Source organism: Aythya marila (assembly GCF_965140915.1).
Source record: "Aythya marila genome assembly, chromosome: 1".
In the NCBI taxonomy this organism is placed as follows: Eukaryota; Metazoa; Chordata; class Aves; order Anseriformes; family Anatidae; genus Aythya; species Aythya marila.
In genome coordinates, this window is record NC_139042.1 from 147,009,117 (window position 1) to 147,029,459 (window position 20,343).

The 20,343-nt window shown below is 49.8% G+C and overlaps 1 protein-coding gene across 2 annotated transcripts in view; it reads left to right on the top strand.

Annotated features, from left to right (window-relative positions):
• Positions 1 to 1,018: 1,018 nt before the first annotated feature.
• The window catches only part of DENND2A (DENN domain containing 2A), a 51,944-nt gene continuing 32,619 nt past the window's right edge, over positions 1,019 to 20,343 (top strand). Inside the window, exons 1-2 of one of the 2 annotated variants that reach the window (XM_082754893.1) lie at positions 1,019 to 1,148; positions 19,273 to 19,371. In XM_082754893.1, coding sequence (XP_082611019.1) covers positions 19,301 to 19,371 — 71 coding nt within the window. In that variant the 5' untranslated portion in view covers positions 1,019 to 1,148; positions 19,273 to 19,300. Of the gene's footprint in view, positions 1,149 to 4,072; positions 4,130 to 19,272; positions 19,372 to 20,343 lie in introns of those variants that run through there. The other variant, XM_082754894.1, reaches the window with a different exon arrangement.

Below are 20,343 nucleotides of genomic sequence, written 5' to 3' on the forward strand. Positions count from 1 at the left end.
GGTGAGCTGAGCTCCCCACGGTCTGCTTGGAGGGCCCAAGGGCCAGCAGGCAGGCAGATGCGCAGCCCGGGTAGGCTTCCACTGGCGTGGTTTTGATGGTCAGGAGATGAAAATCTTTCACCCAAGGCAAAAGCAGCCTTCGGACCAGCGTGTTGCTGTGGATGTCCGAGTCTCGGGCAGCTGTGGATCAGGTGATGGGTGATGGGTTGCATTACACAGCTCACACACACAGGGGTGCTTCTGCTGCTGCGAGTGGTACCTGGCGTTTCTGGAGCAAGGGGCACATGCATGGGACTAAGTCTGTGCCGGCTTGCACTGAGTACCTGGGTACAGTTCAAGTCTTTCACGTGATTTCATATATGGCTTTATGAAGTATCTTATAAACTATTTGTCCCGTCATTCTTTTCCCCTTTTCAACATTTCCACCTTCACATATGGAAAAAAATTTGAGCTTGCTTTTAAAAACCTTGAGATTTTACATTAAAGTAACCAGAGATTTAAAAATGCTAGTAATGGTTGGGCTGCTTTTATTGCCTTCTGCATAAGGACATTTTAAAGCTTTTTTTTTTTTTTTTTTTCTTTTTTTTTTTTTCAGGACGAGTAACACTGGTAATGCCCTTTTTTATTTTGAACTAAAAGCTGAGACTTTCTACTCATTGAAACGGGTTGCGCAGGGAGGTGGTGGCGGTGTTTAGGAGCAGGTTGGATGTGGCACTTTGGGACACGGTTTAGCGGGCGATGGTGGTGGTGGGGGGATGGCTGGCCCAGATGACCTTGGAGGTCTTTTCCAGCCTCAACCATTCTGTGATCCTATGACTCTAATGACAGCCTGACGCACCTAGCCGGAGCGTCACGATCATCAGCGAGTCCCTTAATGAGATATTAACGAAATATATCTCATTAACAGGGCGGCGGGGCGGGCCGGGGGCGGGCTGGGGCGGCGCTGCCGGCGGAGGGCGGGCGGCCGCGGGGCCGGGACCGGGGCCGGGGCCGAGACCGGGGCTGGGGCTGGGGCTGGGGCCGTGGGGGGGCAGCGGCAGCGGCTGTCGCTGCATGGCGGGGAGCCCCCAGCCCCTCCGCAGGCCGCCAGCAGGGCGCTGGGCGCCGCCGCCATGCCGGGGCGCGGCCCCCCGCCGCCAACGAGGAAGGTGAGGGGCCGGGGGCGGCCGGGCTGCGGGGGGCTGCGGGGGAGCACGGGGGGGGGAGCGAGGGCTGAGCGCCCCGTAACTTGGGAAAGTCCCCGTCCCCTGCATCCTCTGGGTGCTGTGCGTGTGAACTGGGGGCTGAGCCGTGCGGAGTGTGCTGGGGATGCTTTCAGGGGGCTCAGCAGGCTGCGGGGAGCCTGGTGCTTGGTGCTGGAGAAGAAGGGAGCGAGGCCTCGGGGCTGCCAGTGCTCAATCCTGTGCTGGTGTTTTAGTGGGGTACGGTTTGTTTCCTGGACGGGACAGCAAGTTGTGTGGTCAGGGAGAAGTGCCGCTTGTTGGGAGCTCAGCTGGGGTGGTGGAGGGGAGCAGGGGGATTGCCTCGGAGCTTTAGCTAGGGTTGTGCGGGTGTTGCTGCGAGATGAGCTGCTGGTGGATTAAAAAGGTTAAAAAGCTGCTTTCTGCGCTGGCTGCTAATTATTGAAGGGTTACTTCTTGATGTGTGGTAGTGAGGTCCTACAAAGCGTGCTGGCCCCGTTTCTGAACCCCCAGAAAGTGAGTCATTACGCGTCCTGCTGGAGAGGAGGAACGCGCTCCCGCGCCCTCACGCCGTGTCCCGGCTTCTTGTCATCGCGGTGGTGTTTGCGGGTTGGGGTTGTTGTTGTTTGTAAGTCATCCAAACAGTGCTTCAGCCTGTGGGACCGGATATTTACCACCTTGGGATAGACTTGGACAGAGCTGAAGGCGGTACGGATGGAAATGAGAGGAAAGCCACAAGATTTCCCAGGATAATACAGTGCCTCGTTGAAGAACTGAAGAGAATGCACTGAAAACAAAGGGTGAAAACATTCGGGATGTGAAAAGCAGGCTAAAGATTTATAGCTCAGCTGGGACCGTTCCTTGCCTCTGGGTTAGAAGGTTGTGTGCTGGAGCTTGGGTAGCCCTTTGGCACGTCCCCTGTGCACGATCCCCCTTGTAGATGAGCGCAAGTTGCGTGTCCCAAAGTGCTGCTTTCGGTGGTGTCTCTAGCTCGCTGCCTTGGGAAATCTTTTAGGACATTTTGTCTATAGAGGGAACCACGCGATGCTTGCTGTCCTCCAAAAACAGGAAGGGCATTTAGATCCTTTGTCAAGTGCTTCTGGTGTGGTTGTCTTTCTCCCGTGTCTGGCATATTGACGTGTTAGAAGTTCTCATTTTGGCAAGGAGGTGATAAAGAAGACCTTGTCAACTGCAAGACTGGTTTTTAGAGGTGCTCTAAATTCAGTAGAAGCTTTATCACTGAATTTCAGCCATAATAACCAATTTATACAGGCTGTAATTAAACATCAGTTGTGCTGGGTGCTCTGGGAACGCAGAGGCAAATGCAATCCTCACCCCAAGTTTAACAAATCAGATTTTCACGCAACAGAGCCAGGCTATTCAACAGGAGTTGATGCTGGGCGTTTCAGAAGTGCCAGGTGAGGGTCGTGTTCTTCTGGACCGCTGTGAATGCATCGTCCAACGCAGTTCATGCTCTCTTCCCTTTGTAGCACCTGACGTTATTTCCTGCCCCTTTCTAAGTGGGGGCCAGACCAACGGGAGCGAAGGCCCTTTAGCGCACTTAAGGCTGTGAGAACGGAGAAGAGCTGCTCTTAAGCTCTTGTTGGAGCTGTTTGGTTTGATGCTTGGCCCTCTTAGGCGTCCAGAGCTGGGGTATAAGCTCTTCAGGGAAGCATTTTTTAGCGGAAGGATTTAAGTACTAGTGGCTGATAGGTCTGTTGGCAGGGTCCCAAGAGCTGGCTGGAAGAGGCCTCTACTGTGAAGGAAATGCTGAAATAAGACTTTTAATTAACTTGCATAGCAGTTCCTTAAGGGCTGAGAAGACTCCACAGGGAAGAAGGGAGTGGGACGTAGCTAGGAGGAAATTCCTTGTTGCACTTGAGCTCTAAAAGTAGATGAGTGAGTCTGGTCTTACCTCGATATGGCTGAAATAACGTTGCATCTGAGGGTACCAATCTGTGGGCATTGCTTTACCCACGTGAGGCTGGCGAAGGGGCAGTGCTTCCGTGGTTGGATCTGTGAGGTACAATGGAAAAGACAATAGCATGCTTATCTTGTTTATGTTTTTTTTCTGTTTTTCACCTTCAAACAGCTTTACAAACTACTGCAAATAAAAGCAAAGGTTAAAGTGTGTGAATGTAATTTCTCCGTGGTTTCAGCCCAGGCTTTAGTGAAGAGCAAATGGGACTGTTTTCGTTCCCGGAGTCTACGGTCAGCCTAGCAAACCACACAACCAAAGTCCGGGCTCCTGGCTTCAGGACGTGCTTTTGAAGAGTTGACTTCAGCAGGGGCCGTGGGTGATCTTGAATTTGGGCCAGTTCAAGGTCTGTGTTGATGGGATGGCACTGAAAGGCGCCATCACTGTGTTAAATAAGTAAATACTTGAGATCCCATAGTACCAGCGATGATTGAAGGTTTTCCCTAATTAAACCTGTTAAGAGCTAGTGCATCGCTGAGGCCTTTTACCCGTAGCATGAGGTCTCTGCCCCGCCGCTGGGTGCTGCCAGCTTTTCCTGGGGGCTCTTTACACTCATATGTGCCAGTGCTGAGCCCAGCCAGGCCCCTGGCCCTCTGTGCTGCAGGAGAAGCTCTCGTCAGTCCTCCCGGGCTGGGAACCGTGGTGTTTGTGCGGAGAAAAGGAGCAGAAGATGGCTTTTCCCGAGCGCTGCCTTTGCCCCTGCATGTGCTGGCTGGGAGCCAGGATGGAAACTCTGTCCTCACGAGCAGAGAGGCAGCGGGGAGGGGCGAGAGGCAGAGGGGCCCCGAAGCAGAGGGAGCAGGAATAAAACCACCGACCCGCGCGGAGAAAAGCCTCCAGCAGATGGGCCCGCGCCTCCCCACGGGCTCTCCATGCGGCCGGCTTTGCGTGCTCCAGGACTGGCCGAGTGCTGTGGGGGGCTGCGTGATGGCAGAGCAGGGTGAGAGGCAGCAGGAAGGACGCTAGAGCAGTAAGTTGGGCTCTGCCGTTCCTAAAGCGGGGTCTGTGCGTTGCTGCTGGGCTGTGATAAGGCTGGGGATGCCGCGTGAGCAGCTGGAGGGGCATCGCCGTGTCTTTATCTGTGTCTTTTAACTGGGGCAGGTCTGGGCTCTGCAAACCCATATCGCTGGTGCTGGTGGAGGTTTGCTGTGAGGTCTTGTGCCTTGCAGGAGGCGGCAGGTCTGGTGTGGGAGGTGTATCTCTGGTGGTGAGCGAGGCTCTGCACGTGGACGCTGGCAGCCGTGTTTTCCCATGCCCAGGTCCTCGTTAGGCATCGCGGTAACTAATCAGCTCAGTTCGAGTACTGCTGTTTGTAGCTGGAATCGCCGTAAGTGGCTAGATACTGCGTGTTTTAATTAAATTTCCCTTGGGGAATAAATGTGGTGAAGTGTTGCTGTGATCCGTCCACGTTTAAGCATCCTGTGCAGTGCCCCCAGCTTGGCAAAGCGTTTCGGCAGGCGTACAGGTCTCGGCGCACGCTTCAATCCGCCCAGCAGAGCGCTGTGCTCCCGGTGCAGCGCATCATTTCCACCCCAGGGAAATTTGGGCTGGACTTGGTGTGCCACAAGCTTAAACCTAATTGCTGACAGTGGGCTTTGAGCAGATGCTTAAAATTAAACACCTGCTGAGGTGTTTTCCTAGTCACGAGCGGTCTCGCACGCTCAGGTGAGTTCTGTGGAATCGTTTTACGTGAGCGGTGTCCTCGAGCAGTGCTTTCCTCTTCGTGCCCCGTGAGACTTCTTCCCCAGCTCTGGCTGCCAAGCCGCGTTACTCAGGTGAGCTGCAGTCACAGCCCTGGTATTCTGCTGGCGCTGTGGACAGGCACGCATCTGCGAGCGATTAAATCAACCCATCAGGGTGTCATCTGGAGAGGAACAAATGCTGAGCTTGCTTTGCAGGCGAGGGGGGAGGATAAGATCCCCCCTCCGTATTTTCTGCTGAAAGCTTTTCCCCGCTGCAGATGTGCAGCTGCTGAGGTTCCTTGCCAAGAGGCAGCCGTGACTTAGAGAGCGGGGGAACATGCACACATCTGCGTGCAGAGCAGAGCAGGGAAGCGGCTCGGTCCTCCTGTCCCGGGGGATTATGTTCTCATGATGGATAGTGCCAATTTTCATGGAGGGGAAGGGCGAATTTCACAGGGCACTGTAAGGGCACCTCGTAAATAGCAGTTCACTTGCCAGTGTCAGCCAAGCAACACCTGACTGAATTAAACAGAAGGGAATTCCCGAAGACTTTTCCGACTGTTGGAGCTTTTTCTTTGCGAACGTTAAGCCCCAGAAGATAAAAACAAAAATACGTGTTTCAGCTGCAAAGCATGCTGTGAATATAGGCTTTGTGTTTCCTTCTAGGTGAGAGTTGAGTCTTGGATTATCCCGAGCTCATGGCGGTATGTGGCCATGGGAAATAAATACCTCGTACTAAAATCGAGTAGGGTGCCTTCTCCAGCACATGCAGCATTTCAGAAATCAGCATCTGGTCAGAACCGGACCTGAGGCATCGCCCACAGCCTATGAAGTCAATGGGATCTTTTCCATGATTGCAGTGAGCTTGGGATCAGGCCATGACTGGGAATCTGCTTTTCCCTGCCTTGACTTGTTAGGCCGTGTGCGCAGCAATTTGTGGCCCAATTCTGCAGGCGCACCGAAAAGAGATGTGTGAGGCGCTGAGCTTTTTCCAGATGATGTAAGAAACCCTGATCGCGCTGGCTGCCATTTTTCAGCTATGTCAAACTCGGGGAAAGCTTTCCTCCCGGGAAATCAACACACGCCGACTGTTTTTTGCATCAGATTTCTCTTTCCCCCAAGGTTACTCGGAGTGACTCCAAGCTGAAATTTTGCCATGGTGTCACCTCTCGCGTGAAACAGTCCTGCCCCTGTGTTGGTGAAGGATACGGCCTCATAGTCTGTGCTCAGGTTTGCCCCGTTGGTATCCTTTTGTTCACACAGTAGGAGACTTCCCTTGTAGGATGACTTAGTGTACACAAATTTAGTGGGAAATTAAGGTTTCACCTGTTAAATTCCTAAATTTCCCCATTAGTCAGAGAAAGACACTTTTGGGTGTGTTTCAGGGAAAAACAGGATTGTCTCTAATAGCCACAAATAGCCATGTAATGTATTATTTAATGTCCCACTTGCTTCATATTTGCTTGCACGGGGCAAAATTATTTTCCTCATCCAAGGAATCTGGAAGCATTATCAGAAACAGGACTCGCCCTACAGGAGTGGTGAAGCACTTCAGCTCCAACTGACATTCACTGCAGGAATACAAATTCCAGCTTTTCTGGTCTTCAGACCAAACTATTCACATATGTTGATAATCCCAGCCCTTCTGCTAATTTGCGCTCAAGGCAGCCTTCCGCGCATTTAAAGGAAAAAAAAACTTTAGGCTCCTAAAAATCTGTGAAGTTTTTATTTTTTTAAATCAAACCTGATCTTGGACTACATTGACTTTTTTTTCTTACTATTTTTAAGTTAAAAGAAATTTTCAGAAAAGCCTGGAAACAGATCATCACCGACCCGTTCTGTTTTCCCAGAGGAGTTAAGTAGTTCGGCTGCCTTGCTGTTTCTGTTGCAAATAAAACTTACTCTCTTGTAACTTGGGAACCGTATTTTGCAATCGAGGAGATTTTGGTATGATTTACCATGAAATACTTGACGGCAGAATTAAGCAGGAGATTGTATAATGCAACTTTTCTTTAGCAGTTGCCTCAGTGTGTCAGCAAAACTTGGCGATCCGCTGATGAAGCACAGCAAGATGGATCTGGATGAGGTCACCAGGCGAACGAGGCCAGCTCTTCCGCTGGTGTCAACAGGCAGTGCTCCATTAACTCAGCTGAGCAGTGATCTGGCTGTGAGGTTCAGGGGCTTTCGTGCCCTTTTGTGGTGTGTTTTTTTCAGTTTTGTGGTTGAATTTAAAAAATACCTAAATTTGGACATGTGTGGCAGGGTAGCCCCATCTCTTCCCTTCCCTCCTTTTTCCCTTCCAAAAAAAAATTAATAATAATCAGAGGGAAGGAAGGGAAGCCTAAACAAAATGTTTCAGCTGCTTTTGAAGGGAAGGCTTAAGCCCTTCAAAATTTAGCTAAATTTTGCTAGGAAATGTCATTTCAAAATAAAGAGCCTAACTTTTGTATGATTTCTCCAGGTTACATCAAAAAAATTCTTGAATCTTTCTTTGTCTGGGCATACTGTGTGTAATTATATTGAACTTGGCAAAAAGGGTTTCAGCTGATCAGAAACCATAAATAATTTGTTCATCCAGCAACGCTCAAACCTATCTGTGATTTATGCTCAAGGAGTTGCTGAGGCTGCAGAGCTGTATTTCAGATACGTGATGAGTGGGATCCGTCTTGCCCAGATGAGTTAGTGTCCGGACCCTTTCTGCTCAGGTGAGAGGAATGGGCAGTTTTACAGCGTAGTTCTGACTTTGTGAGGTGCCCACCTTGGGAGAAGGAGTACTTCTGGAGCATGACTTACCTCTCAGGAGTATTAAAGAGCCTAAAGGATTAGTTCACACATGGGCATCAAGATTTAGTTGAGACAGATGTGCCCATTGGTTCATTTTAACTCCTGCATGGAATATTATGTGGGATATCCAGGACCATATTTGCCATATAAACGGCTTACTTGTATTTCAGTGTACCTTATTTTGAAAAGTCATTCTTGACAAACTTATGACCAGAGGTAGCACTGATTTCTTATCCGTCATCATTTTTACCTGTCATCAAAAGTCACGTTTCTGTGAATTCTTAGTTTTATGCGATAATTGTATTTACAAGTACCACGCATCTCTCATATACATTTTGCTTGGGAAGGCATATAAACAAAATTAGCTCCTTGCTAGTCTATTTTCAGTGCTGAAATTTCTCTTCTGTCATACTTTTCTTTTTAATACAAATGGAGTGAACCCACTAGGAGAAGCAGATGGCAGGTTTTTGTTAAGTAAATGCTATCCAGTGTGAATGTTTGAATTATTACATGTGGAAGGGATGGGAAGAAGATTCCCTACTCGAATGCTGAACATTTTTCTTACCAGCCAAGAAGTAAATCAAGTATAGCATTACGTAAGTTCTTCTCGCACATCTTCTAGTTGAAGAAGACGTTTGGGGAATTTCCCCTAAAAGAAGCAGTTTAGGTTTAGTTTGCCAGTAATGCCTGTAGCCCTGCTATTGTCAATAAGGAAAATCTGGTTGCTATCAAGAGATCAGCTGCGTTAAGCCACAGAAAATTTAAGCAACACAGTCCATATTCTACCTTCGTACAGATAAGGTGGCTCTGGCGAGCAGGGTTGGGTGAAGTGGAAGCCGCGCCACGCTGGGTTCGCAGCGATACCTTCAGCAGGGCTAGGATTTCACCTCACGTTGGACTGGAGCAGCAGATGTTTCGGAGTCTGAAGATGAAAGACAATGCTGTTTATTGAATCGGGCAGGGGATAGGGGCTTCCGCAAAGGGTTGGACTCCGGAAGACTCCCACTTTGAGATTTTGTTTTGGGTCCTGTAAAATGCACCCTTGTGCAACGCATTCAGTACTGGCTGCTTTGTAGTAATGAGCTTTTCCTGTGCACAATAAACAGTATTGGGGCCCCGGCCAGGACAACGTTCAAACATCTTGGGTGGAGTATGCCCTTGTGGTTACCCTGGAATACAAAACTTGGATGCACTTTCTCTGGGTTGGAAGCTTCTGTAAGAATAGCTCTGCTTCGGTCGTGAGATAAGGGCTTGGTGGAGGAAATTATACACGGATTCCCTGCTTCTGCTCCCTTATCAAACAGTGCGATGTATGTGGAAGAAAGTAAACAATGGAAATTAAAGTCCTCTAGAGTGTGTATTGCCTTTAGCACATCCCTTCGAGGAGAGCAGTAACAAAATGTGCCTCTGGTAAATCTCCAGTTTCTGGGTTTCCTGCCATGAGAAACCCAAGTAAATGCTTCAGGAAAGGAGGAAAAAAAAAAAAAGAAAAAAGAGAGAGAGAAAGATTTCCCAAGTAAATGTTTTCAGTATTTTTCAGTTTCTGTTGTTGATTGATTGATTTACTTAATTTAGTCATGCTTAAAAAAAAAAAAAAAAAAAAAAAAGAAAGGAACCCTGATCTATCTGAAACTGGAATGGAATGAATTTGGGAAGAAAATATTTTCTTTTTCTAATACAGTAGTGAAAATTTACACCGCTCATCAGTATTTGCCAAGGCAGTTTTACTGGTGGTTACATGGCCTCCCTAATACCTCTCACTGCACTGCTGAAGTTTATTAGGCACTACTGAATCACTGGGGACTAAAGATTGTACAAATATGGTAGGAACAGCATCATTTTGCCTCCTTCATTTTTGCTCCTTCAGCCTGAGAGAGAAGCATCCAAAGAAGTGGCCTCAGGTCATGCCTTGTGCTACACCGATGGTTTTGTTTTACGGGAATTAACGTGTTCAGAAAGTCCTAACAGACAGAAAATGGAGCCTGGGGGAACCCGAGCCTTGTTTTTGAAAGGGACGGGGACACATGGGTGGCAGTCCAGATCTCCCTTGGACACGCTCAGATGCAGAGAGTCACTGCCAGAGCCCAAGGAAGCTCTTCAGACCATGTCTGACCTAGTGGTTCTTCTGGGAGAGCCTTTTTCAGGACCTGGACCTGGTATCTCAGGCACCTCCCATGTTGGCAAGTTCTGCCAGCCGCATCTGGCACCTGGCTGCGTAAATGTGCCTGGTAAGTGCCAGAGCTTTCCAGGTATATAAGTGCAAGTAACTGGCTTTGAAGAAGGGTCTTAATATTATGAAAACTTCTGAAAATTTTGCTTTGCTTGTTTTTTATGCTTTTTTCTGGCACTAAGGTGGCAGCAGATTGTGCCACTGAGCCATTGTGGTGCCAAAGAGCTCAGGTCCGTCCCTATGCCATTCTGTGCTCAACTTGCTAAAAGCCTGGCTCCTGAGGGCTCTGCTCTGGGAGCAGCATAGTATCTGAACAACACAGCGAGTTCATTTTCTCTGTGTTTTGCTTTCTCACCCGGTGGTGCTAGCATCAGCACAGGGGAAACCCTCACGCTCCCTGTGCCGCTGCCCTCACGGCGCACCCCTCTGCCGAAGCCCTTCAGCGGCTCCTTCGCTCGGCATCGCCTCCGCAGCCAGTGAGGGAGCGAGTAGCGAGCCACACGTGCGAGTGACAGGGCCGAGGAGGGACAGCAGCTTTCCCCAGGGTTTGGGGTTTTGTATTAGGCTTTTCCCTGCTCTGTTGGCCGGCAGCACAGTGACCCACGCCACCGCACGGACCGGGCCGGCGCCCTCCCCCCCGCTTCCTCTCCCTGTCAGGGCCCAGGCGCTCAGATTTCCTCCCCAGCACAGGGCGGATGGGGATGGCGGCTCTCGGCTACATTCCTTTCAGTACAAAAGAAGAGGAAAAACTGCTCTCCGCACGGGCAGATGGCCGACTGTTTCCTGGCAGCTCCGCCACAGCGTCGTTTTTCCTATTGTCCTGACAGAGACACGCACACCCCGGGCAGCTTCTCTCCTGGAAAAATAAATAAATGCAGGCCCTCTCTGCAGAGCTGGGGTGGTTCGCTGGGGTTTTTCGGGGCTGTGCAGGTTTCCTCCTCGTGATGGGTCGGTCTTTGGCGGGTCGCGTGCTGCCTGGCCCTGAGGAAGGCTGAGGGATGGGGTGACGTGTGCTGCCCTGCGCATGGGACATTGCAGTGTAGGAAATGGGATCTGCACTGAGCAGGGCCTGTATCTGCAGTGCCTGAGGTACGTAGGACAGTGAGGAGCGAGAAGCAGTCCGCAGGCAGCTCTTTGCTGCCTCAGCACTGCTGCAGGAAGGTCTCGAGGCACGCAGCTACCGGGGCGCTGCAGATGGTGCCCCAAGGATGAGGTGAGGGCCGCCTCAGGAAGCCCTCTGCTGAGTCCTCTGGGGGGACGGAGTCAGCATCCTGCGGGGTGAAGGCCACCGCGGGAGGGATTTGCTGAGGCTCAGTTTATCTTCCCCAGTGATAACTTATTTTGGAAGTTTAGGCTCTTCATTGTAATGCTCTCATTTCCTTTCTCGATGTGAGAGGATTTGTCTTCCTGCCAGGAAACTCTTTGCAGAGTTGCTCCTCTTTGGGACCTCTTCGGGTCTCCTTTGTGCTAGAACAGCACAGGTTATCTCACCACATTGAAAATTAATTCCAGTGTGGCTCGTGGTCTGAACGCTGTATTTTAGTGGCAGGTTGTTTCCTATGCTGTCAAATGTTTGGGTTTCTTAGAAGCGTAGTAATAACTCTGAATTCTTTCCAATTCTTTTTAACACTAGAACTGATTGACTGTCATAGTAGGACTGGTGGTTTTGTACCATTTGTAGCATTCCTATCAAAGGACTTAAAGTAGCTACACCAATTGGCAACACTGGTATAAATGCTTATTTGCCAATAAAGTTTCATCTCTGTTGGAGATTTAAGCCAGTTCCACTGCATGTGTTAGGAATCCTGCCTCTCCATGTGGCTGATGGACCATTCTGCTGGCACCTGTCTGCTGGTGCAAATCTGGTCCCTATTTCTGTTGGTTTATTCCCTATTGACTGCAGTTGTCTTGTATGTGGGGAATTCCAAAGCCAAAGAAAACAGGTATGAAATGCTGGCTCCACTGATGTCACCAGCAAGCTCGTGTTTGCTTCAGGAACACCAGATTCGCCACTATTCAGCCTGTCTTATTCAGCCTTGATTTAGAGTAATTGAATTTTCATGTATTAGGTTGTAAAGCAAAAGTAAGTATTATCCCACCTTGAGGGGCTGAGCAGTCCCACCATGTGCGCACATGCGTTCATGCAAGACCTGAAACACGCAGAGATGACCTGGTATTGTCAAGAACTGGCACAGGCGTGCTGTTTAGTGTAATTCCACTAAACATTGTAATTAGAACTCATTTTAGCAGCCAGATTGGGAAATAGTGAATCTTTCCCTTCCTTCCTATGTGAAGGAGACCTACCTGTAAGAGTGGAGATGCATGGTGTCTCCAAGCAGTAACACAAACCATACTTGCCACCAGGAGGAATAACAGCATTTACCTTCTATACATGCAAGGCTTGATTAAATGTGAGCTTGTGAACAATTAATTAGAAGGAGAGTTGCTGTTTTGCTTGACACGGTCATGTCGCATCCTAGCACGAACCCTGGAAATGCTGTGTTTGGAGCTGAGGGTGTGGTTGTCTGAAGGAAGCTGGAGGGATGTCGAATCCCTTTGAGCTGTTGAGCTTTTCTTCTGTTTGTTTTGTGTTTAGGGGGAGGAACAAAGGCAAAATAAGACAATGGGAAATGTGGAACGAGCTTAATAATAGTGGGTGCAACTAGCCCCACCTTTAACACAACACAATTTGTATTGTAAGACTCTGTTTTCAATTTCTGTCTTCAGATCAATTTTTTTTGTTTCAGTCTGCAGTTTTCCCTGCTGAGTCTTTGCCTCTGGCTGAATTACTTTTGAAAGCCTTCAGCCAAAATGTTTCAGCTGTTGCAGGGAGTGAAGCTAGGGAAGAAAAATGTGCTGTTTCCCCTACATTAAAAAGTACACCGGGCTTTTCTTTTGCTATGACTAATCTTATGCTGTGGAACAGAAATGTTATCTGTTGGTGAGGGACACTGCTTGGATCAAGAGCGCATCCTTTGCCATTCCTGTGTCATCTCCAACTTAACTTTTCCAAGGCTCTGTGGGAAGAAGATTTTAACTTGTACTCATGGCACTGAGAGGCATGGTTTAGTGATAGGACTCTACAGGTCAGGCTGATGCACTGGTCCTGTCATAAAGCCCCAGCCTGGGAGTTGTATGGGAATGCATACATGGTATCTGCAGTACAGAGGCAAAGGTTGGCCTCCTAAACAGGTACAAAATACATTTCTGGGGTTTAGTTTTATTTAGGTGAGCTGAGGCCTGGGGATGGGTAAAAATAAATCTGGAGGCTATAAGGGAAGCAGCTTGTAAGGTCTACTGAATGGTAGAGGCCTCCTGGGACTGGGAGTGGGCGAGGGAAACTGGGGCAGGGCTGCAGCTGGGATCCATTGCAGAAAGTCCTCGAGATGGAGGGAAGGTTTGAACAAACTGTGGGTACAGAAGGGCTGGGTAGGTATTTAAGCAGACAGGACTGGGAAGAGAGGAGTAAAGGGAACTAGTCATGGGGAAAGGGGGAATGGGGAGGAGCAGATAGGGCCTGGATGAGACAACTGATAGCAAGTGGGGTGAACAGGAGATTAGCAGGACCTGGGGCTTGGGTAGCGACCTCAGGGAGTTAAACCAGGGCTGTGTGAGCAAGGGGACAGCCGGGGAGCAGAGACTGGTGTTGAGTAGGTGAGGAAAATGGTGTGGAACAGGGGCCTAGCAGGGCGAGGTGAGAAGACTGAAGTGGGGGCAGACCAGAGAAGATCTTTTGAAGATGGAGTGATGCTTAATGGAAGAATCATGGAATCATGGAACGGTTTGGCTTGGAAGGGACCTTAAAGGTCACCTACTTCCAGCCCCCCTGCCATGGGCAGGGATGCTTCCCACCAGCTCAGGGTGCCCATGGTAATGGAGTGTGCCCCAAAGCTACTTCCAACCAAAGCCTGGAATGGCACTGGGATTCCCGAAGCTCCCTGTACGTCCGTACAAAACCCCTGGCAGAATGTCTGTCCCCCATCTTCCTGGAGCTGCCCTTGCCACCAGCTCTTCCACTGCCTCAAGTGGCAGAGGGCTGCATGGGTCAGAGCATCCAGCCCTTCTGGTAACTCCATGCCAATGCCTCTCTGATGCCATACTGTGGGCCTTCAGTGTTTTTCTTGTGTTTTATTTATTTGTTTATTTATTTCCTCAGCCTTTAAAACAGAGAAACCCAAAACTGAAAGCTCGTTTGCAGTCTCTGAAGGCAGTTTCTGTGCGTGTGAAGCCGAGCACTCAGGGAGTAAGAAGTGCCACATTTGCAGTTACCTGAGCAGTTGCAGTTGGGCCCTCCGAGGCGTCAGCGCTCAGGCTTTCACAGCACTTGTTGGCTTTCACAGCAGTCCTTGGACACATCTGCAGCCTCGTTCAGCACAGCAGGAGGGGCTGGCTCCAAAGGTGAACCAGGGTAATGTAGTGAGTGAAACTGGTGCCTGTAGGGACTCCCTGCTAAATTCAGCATGCAATGAGGAGAAGTGGCTGAGAAACCTCCTCACCTGACCTTCCCAGGCTCACCAGTGTCAGACAAAGCATTAGTGAGGAGTTTTTGCCAGGCAGCTGTGTGCTCCCTGTCCTGGGGGTTGTAATGCAGTCTGAAGTCTGTAGCAGTCTGAAACACCAAGTCTTGCTTCTCTCTGTGCTAACAACAAACTGTAGTTTTGACTATGATCTGTGCAACAGTTTGCCATTTATACCCTTGCATATTAAACAATAAGTATCCTTGAAGAGAAAAAGTGAGGAGAAAGCAAATATTCAGTGTATCCTGAAGGTGGTTTCATCTCTTCCTTTCCCAGTGCTTCAGTGCTCATCAGGTTTTCCATGACAGGCGGCTGATGTCACTACCTGAGCAGCAGACTTTTCATTTTCTTCCCACTTGAATTTCTTTGCTAGTTTACTGAGTTGAACTAGCTCAGCAAGGGCTTTACAAGCATTGTGACTAATAGAAAAGAGGCAGGAGGAGTGAGAGGGAAGGGATATGGAATCACAGAATCATTTGGATTGGAAAGGCCATCAGGTCCAATCATCAACCTAACGCTACCCATACCAACACTAAGCCATGTCCCTAAGCTCCACATCCATGTCTCTTAAATATCTCTAGGGATGGGTACTCCACCACTTCCCCGAGCAGCCTGTTCCAGTGTCTAACCACCCTTTCCATGAAGAAATTCCTCCAGATATCCAGTCTAAGCCTCCCTTGGTGCATTTTGAGGCCATTTCTTTGCGTCCTGTCACTGGTCACCTGAGAAAAGAGCCTGACACCTCCCTGTTGCAGCCTCCTTTCGAGTAGCTGTAGGGGGTGGTGGGATCTCTCCTCTGCCTCCTTTCCTCAATGCATCCTTAGTCAGTAGCAACTATTGATCCGATCAGGCATGTCCTTTGCCAAGGATAGGGAGGAGACCATGTTTCTGGCTGCCAAGGGAGGAGCAGGACAGTCCCTTTAAGTGTAGCAATCCACTGAATCAGGTTAGTGACATACAAGCAGGCAATTTGCGCTGTGAGCTTAGAGAGCGAGAAGATCAGTGGAATGAATTGTATGATAAAATTAAGGACATATCATAACACAACAGCTTTCCTGCAGGCAGCCCGAATGCTGACGTTGTCAGCTTCTGCATTCCTTGAATTGCAGCGTTGTCCCTATGACAGGGGGGTGCAGGCACAAGAGAGAGGTTGTGGTGCTTTGATGCCATTCGGGTATTTCGACAATACAGTTTGTTTTGACACATGGGATTCTCCTGAGCCCCTTGTAAGCACTGTGGTAAGATATCACAGATCAAAGGGAACAGAGTGGGGCAAGAGGGGAAGGAGACTGTGTGGGATCCAGCTCTAAAACGTACTCCAAAACGTACTATAGGAACATATCACTTTCCAGTCATTGGCCCTTCATGTTTATGTTTATGTAAGTTTATCCAACTTTCCCTTTTTTTTTTTTTTTTCCTTCAATAAATGGCTTGGGCTTTGCAGCCCACAGTTAGGATCCCATCATGTGCTTCTAGGGGCTTCGCAGGGGCCCATGCACGGCCCAGAGACGCTGCCTGGTGCTGGGACTGTGCGCAGGTCCTCACCATGGCCCTACGTGCCTGTGTTCGTGCACGAGCACTCGCCTCCATGCTTTCTCCTTCCCCCAAAGGGAAATGGGCTCCAAACAAAGTAAGGGCTGGGGGAGGGGGCGCGTGAGGCTTTGACTCTCGGCGTGGCCTTGCTCACGATTTTCCTGTTAGTGTTTTGTCTTCTTGGCATCCTTCCTGTCCTTTATGTATATACGTCCTATAGTGTTGGTGCATTGTTTCCCCGTGTATGTTGCGTCCTTTGTTCTGTAAAGCACCGGCACTGAGGAGTGTTGCTTGCAGGCTTTGCTTGGCAGCCCCGATTTGCTGTCCCGAACGCAAAATTTGTGAGAGTAACCGGAGAGAATATTTCTGTGAGCACCGAGGAGAAGAAAGTGTGCGTGGGCTTTCAGCGCAGCGTGGCTTTATTCCTCTTGGACGAGAGTCTGACCAGCTGCGGGTCGCTCCTGCTGATGTGGAGCCTCATTGTTTGTGTGCACCACCGTGGTGGCTGGGGTCCCACTTACAGGCTCGGATCCCATTTCTGCGTGAGGTGCAGCATAATCGGAGCAAAGAAGATCTTGAGACGTGGCCTCCAGTGCACAGCAAGGGCAATACCCGCCCCCAAACCACAACCCCATCGAGGTACACTTGTTTCATTCCCCACAAACGAAATAGCAAAGCAGGCTGGCCTGGAAGGCTCATCATGACCATCTCCTGACCTTACTGGAGACAGGTCTGCCTGGGTGACCTGGCCGTATGCATTTTTGGTGCTATAAGCTGCAGGATATTCGGTGCTCCCCTGGCTTTTCTCATCGCTGGTGGCTGTACCGAGCACATTCAGGTAGTGGACAAAGCTGGTTTCTCTCCCTCCCTGAAGAAGTTTAGCTCGTAGCCCTCCAGCAGCCCCCTCAGCCCTCTGGATCTAGGAGCGTGCCTGCTGTTGGCACCTCTGTTTTACCCACCAGTAGCTCTGGGAACACCACACGGTGCCCAGTGCCCTGAGGCAGATGTGAGCACTGCCGGCGGCCTTTCGATCATCGGAAGTGGGGAAGAGGGCATCTGGGAGGCTGGGGGGGGGGGAGGAAAACTTAAATTAGCAGAGAGTCAAACAGCTCTTGCTGGGGACAGATGATTACAGCTCATTTCAAGGCTGCTTCCTGCATGCCAATGATAGAGCAGTAAACAAACGCCTCTCCGCAAGCACAAAGCAGGCAGGAACTCTGTTTGGGAGAGAGGGGTCGGGGTAGGTCTCGCTCTGCTCGGTGGCAGGAAGCCCCTATCACATGGCCCTGGGAACCGTGAGGCCGGGCGCGAGGAGAGGCTTCTGCTGGGAGGCTTCACATCCTTCCCAGAGCCCCGCCGGCAGGTTCGAGGGCTCCCTGCCCTCCCGCTTCCCTCCCGCCTCCTCCCCTGGCCTTCCTTTCCCAGTTTAATTTTGAAACAGTATCAGATGGCGGCTTTGTTCCCCCAGACAATGGCAGGGATTACTGAATAAACCCTGGTGGTGGGGCTCCTCAAACCATCTTCTCTCCCCTTTTACGGCCCTGCTGCCCCGCGGTGTACGTGCCAGGAGCCGCGGCTCTGGGCTCGGCTCTGCCTCACCTCGCGTAGCAGAGTTTGTGTGTGGCTCATGCAGAAAGCTGCAGTAGGCCAAAAAGGACCTTCTTGGTGTACGTCTGTCCTTCTAGGGTTGTTTGCAGGCTGGACTCGGCCCTGCCGGCGTTCCTCTAGGAGGTTTCAGTGCCCTGGTCACACTGCACGTGAGGCAGGAAAGCAGACAGCACTTCTGAGGCTGGTCTTTCTTCCCTGGTGTCCTCCCGCTTTGTCCACACGCCCCCATCTCCTGCCTTGCACCAGGTCAGGTGTGTTGGACCCTGTCCGTGAGCTGCTCCAACTAAACTGATCATCGATTTAAAGCAGGTCACCACGGGGCTCCAAAGAGGCAGCGCATGGTCAGGGTAGGATTTCTTACCCCTGAGGGCAGTGCCGAGGCGCAGCACTCGCTGCCCCTGCTGTGCAGCACAGTTCAGTCTCTGCTTATCCGAGTAAAGCCCATCCCTGCTCCGGGGAAGGTGCAAGCCAAGTGCAGAACAACCTCTGTTGGCGTTTTTTGGAGGAATGTGCTCGGGCTGCCTGGGTGAGTCATCCTTTGGACGGGGACGCGAGCGGTCAGTAGTTTTTCATTATCCTCAATCCTTAACAGTTAAGGGATGGATGAATAGATTCTGTTCCTCGGGCTGGTCAATTTTGCAAGGCTGCTCTGTGTCTAGAAGTGAAGCGGGTGTTTGTTCCACTTACTAATGAGGAAGAGAAGCCAAGGGGGCTTATTGTCTGGGGAGAGGGAGCCTGCTGAATGGTTAGCCATGGCCTGCCCTGCGTGTGTACACACTGAGTTGACCCAGAGTTCACTCCTCATCTCAGGAACGTTGCCAGTGGGGGATAAAAGGAGGGAGAGAAAACTGGAAACAAACAAGACAGATTTTTTTTTTCTATTTTTTTTTCTTTCTCTCTGCCCAGAGTACTTGAACAGTGGAAAAGAGAGATTCTTTTGTTCTTCAGTGTTTTGGTTTGATTTCTTTTTTTTTTTTTTTTTTTTTTTTTTAAACTACAAGAGCCTACTAAACTTCCCAAGGCACTCAGTCTTGTTGCCAAACACTGGGCATGGCAGAGTAGCATCTGGCGGAGCAGCTGGGAGGATAGATTTGAGAGGCTTCAGATTTTCCGAGTGTTGCGTGTTATGTGGTGAGCCCCTTCTTGTCCTGGAAATGCTGCAGAGCAGGCAGATTGCCTAGAGAAGTAAGAAGGTGGTGCTGCAAAGTACCAGTCCTCTTTTCTATGGAGTAAGAGTGTTGTGGGGCAATAAAAAGAAGTTTGTTGTACTGACCATGTAGCAGCAGTATGCGGAGGACAGAGAGGGACAGACTTGCTCCACGAATGCTAGAAATCATGAGGCAAACAGAATGACTCATTTTTGTGACCGATTTGTCTTGCCCCACAAGCTGCTGTCCTCTGAAAGCAGGTCATTAGCAGCCTGACGTGACCCACAAAGAGAATAGTGTAAGGTAACCAGTTGCTTCAGTGCAATGTCTGGTGAGCAGAAAATGTTTCCTCTGCCGGTCTGAAGACGTTGTGACAACTGCAGGAGCACTAACTGTGTGGCCTTAACACTGTGCTTATTAAAATCATTTTTGTTTTAGTCTTCTGTGAGGAAAGAAAATCTAAATCCTTTGACAATTTGAATGTAATAAAAGTGTTCATAAAATATGCTCCCATTTTGCAGGTGATGAGATGGAGGCTGTCCCCTGGGAGCTGCCTTATTTTGCTTCTCTTCTTCTCCTGGATTTCAGGAAGAAACATGCATGTGTGTGTTTGCAAAAACAAGGAGGATGCTGAGCACAGAGCAATGCCTCTTCTTTGTGTCTGCCTGCAGGTGACCTGCTGCCCGGCTGTGTGCTGACATGATGACAGCTAGCAAGGCGGCCGATGTGAGCAGCAAGACTGAAAGCAGTGTCTGCAAGTCCACTGAGAGGTGAGAGCTTTCCATGTCTCGGTGCCAAGGTACCTCGCTTTCATTTGTTATCCCCAAGAGAAAGAAAACCAGAAGAAGAAAGCATTCTTTCTGCTCTGCCCTGTCCCTCTCTCCTCACAGGTTAAGTCACGCCGCTGTGTGTCTCAGCTGGTTTCATTGCCATTTCAGAGCTGTCATGCTGTGGTTTTTAGCATCCTGTCAGAGCAATAATGTCCTCAACTCTTAGCGTTAAAAGAGATCTGCCCCAAGACAAGACCATTTGTGCTGATGACACCCCTGTCAACACTTGCCCCACCTGCACTTGAAATCTTCAGCAGTGGAGATTCCATGGCTTCCCCACACAAGCCTTACTGTCACCACAGGCCTCTCCCAGTGTACAACCTGGGTTTCCACTGCATAGTCCAGCATTGTCAAGCCCACTTCCCTTCACTTAAAAATCCATGGTGTTCATAGTGCCGGTTCTTGACCAAATCATGATGTTGTCACTGAGACAGCCAGGAGTTAAATTTCTGTGAGGCTAAGGAGGAACAGTATCTGGCTCAGGTCCTCTTTCTGCTCAGAAACCCATCCCAGACTCAATTTGTGCTACAACAGTCTGCAATGGCTGCCAGCGGTGCTTGACTCCAGGACAAAGCTTGAGGCCTGCCAGCATGCAGGGTATCCAAGTGAATGCTCTTAAAAAAGTGCTAAGTTCTGGAAGAGGCACGCTTGATACGTTTAGGTTAACAGCAATTCACTGGGTTGAACCCCAGTGCTGGAATTGTGGTTAAATGGGACTGATGACAAGGGCTGGCATCTGAGTAAGTGCCTCGTGTTGTGCTGGTGCTCCTTTCCAAGCCCAGGCATCGCTAAGCACTGAAAATTACTTTCTTCAAAAACATTTGGTGTCGGAGTAACTATTTGTCCAGCTGGAACTTCACAGTGTTGATACAACAGCACTTGGAGAAAAACTTGAAGAAAGCACTTGGAGAT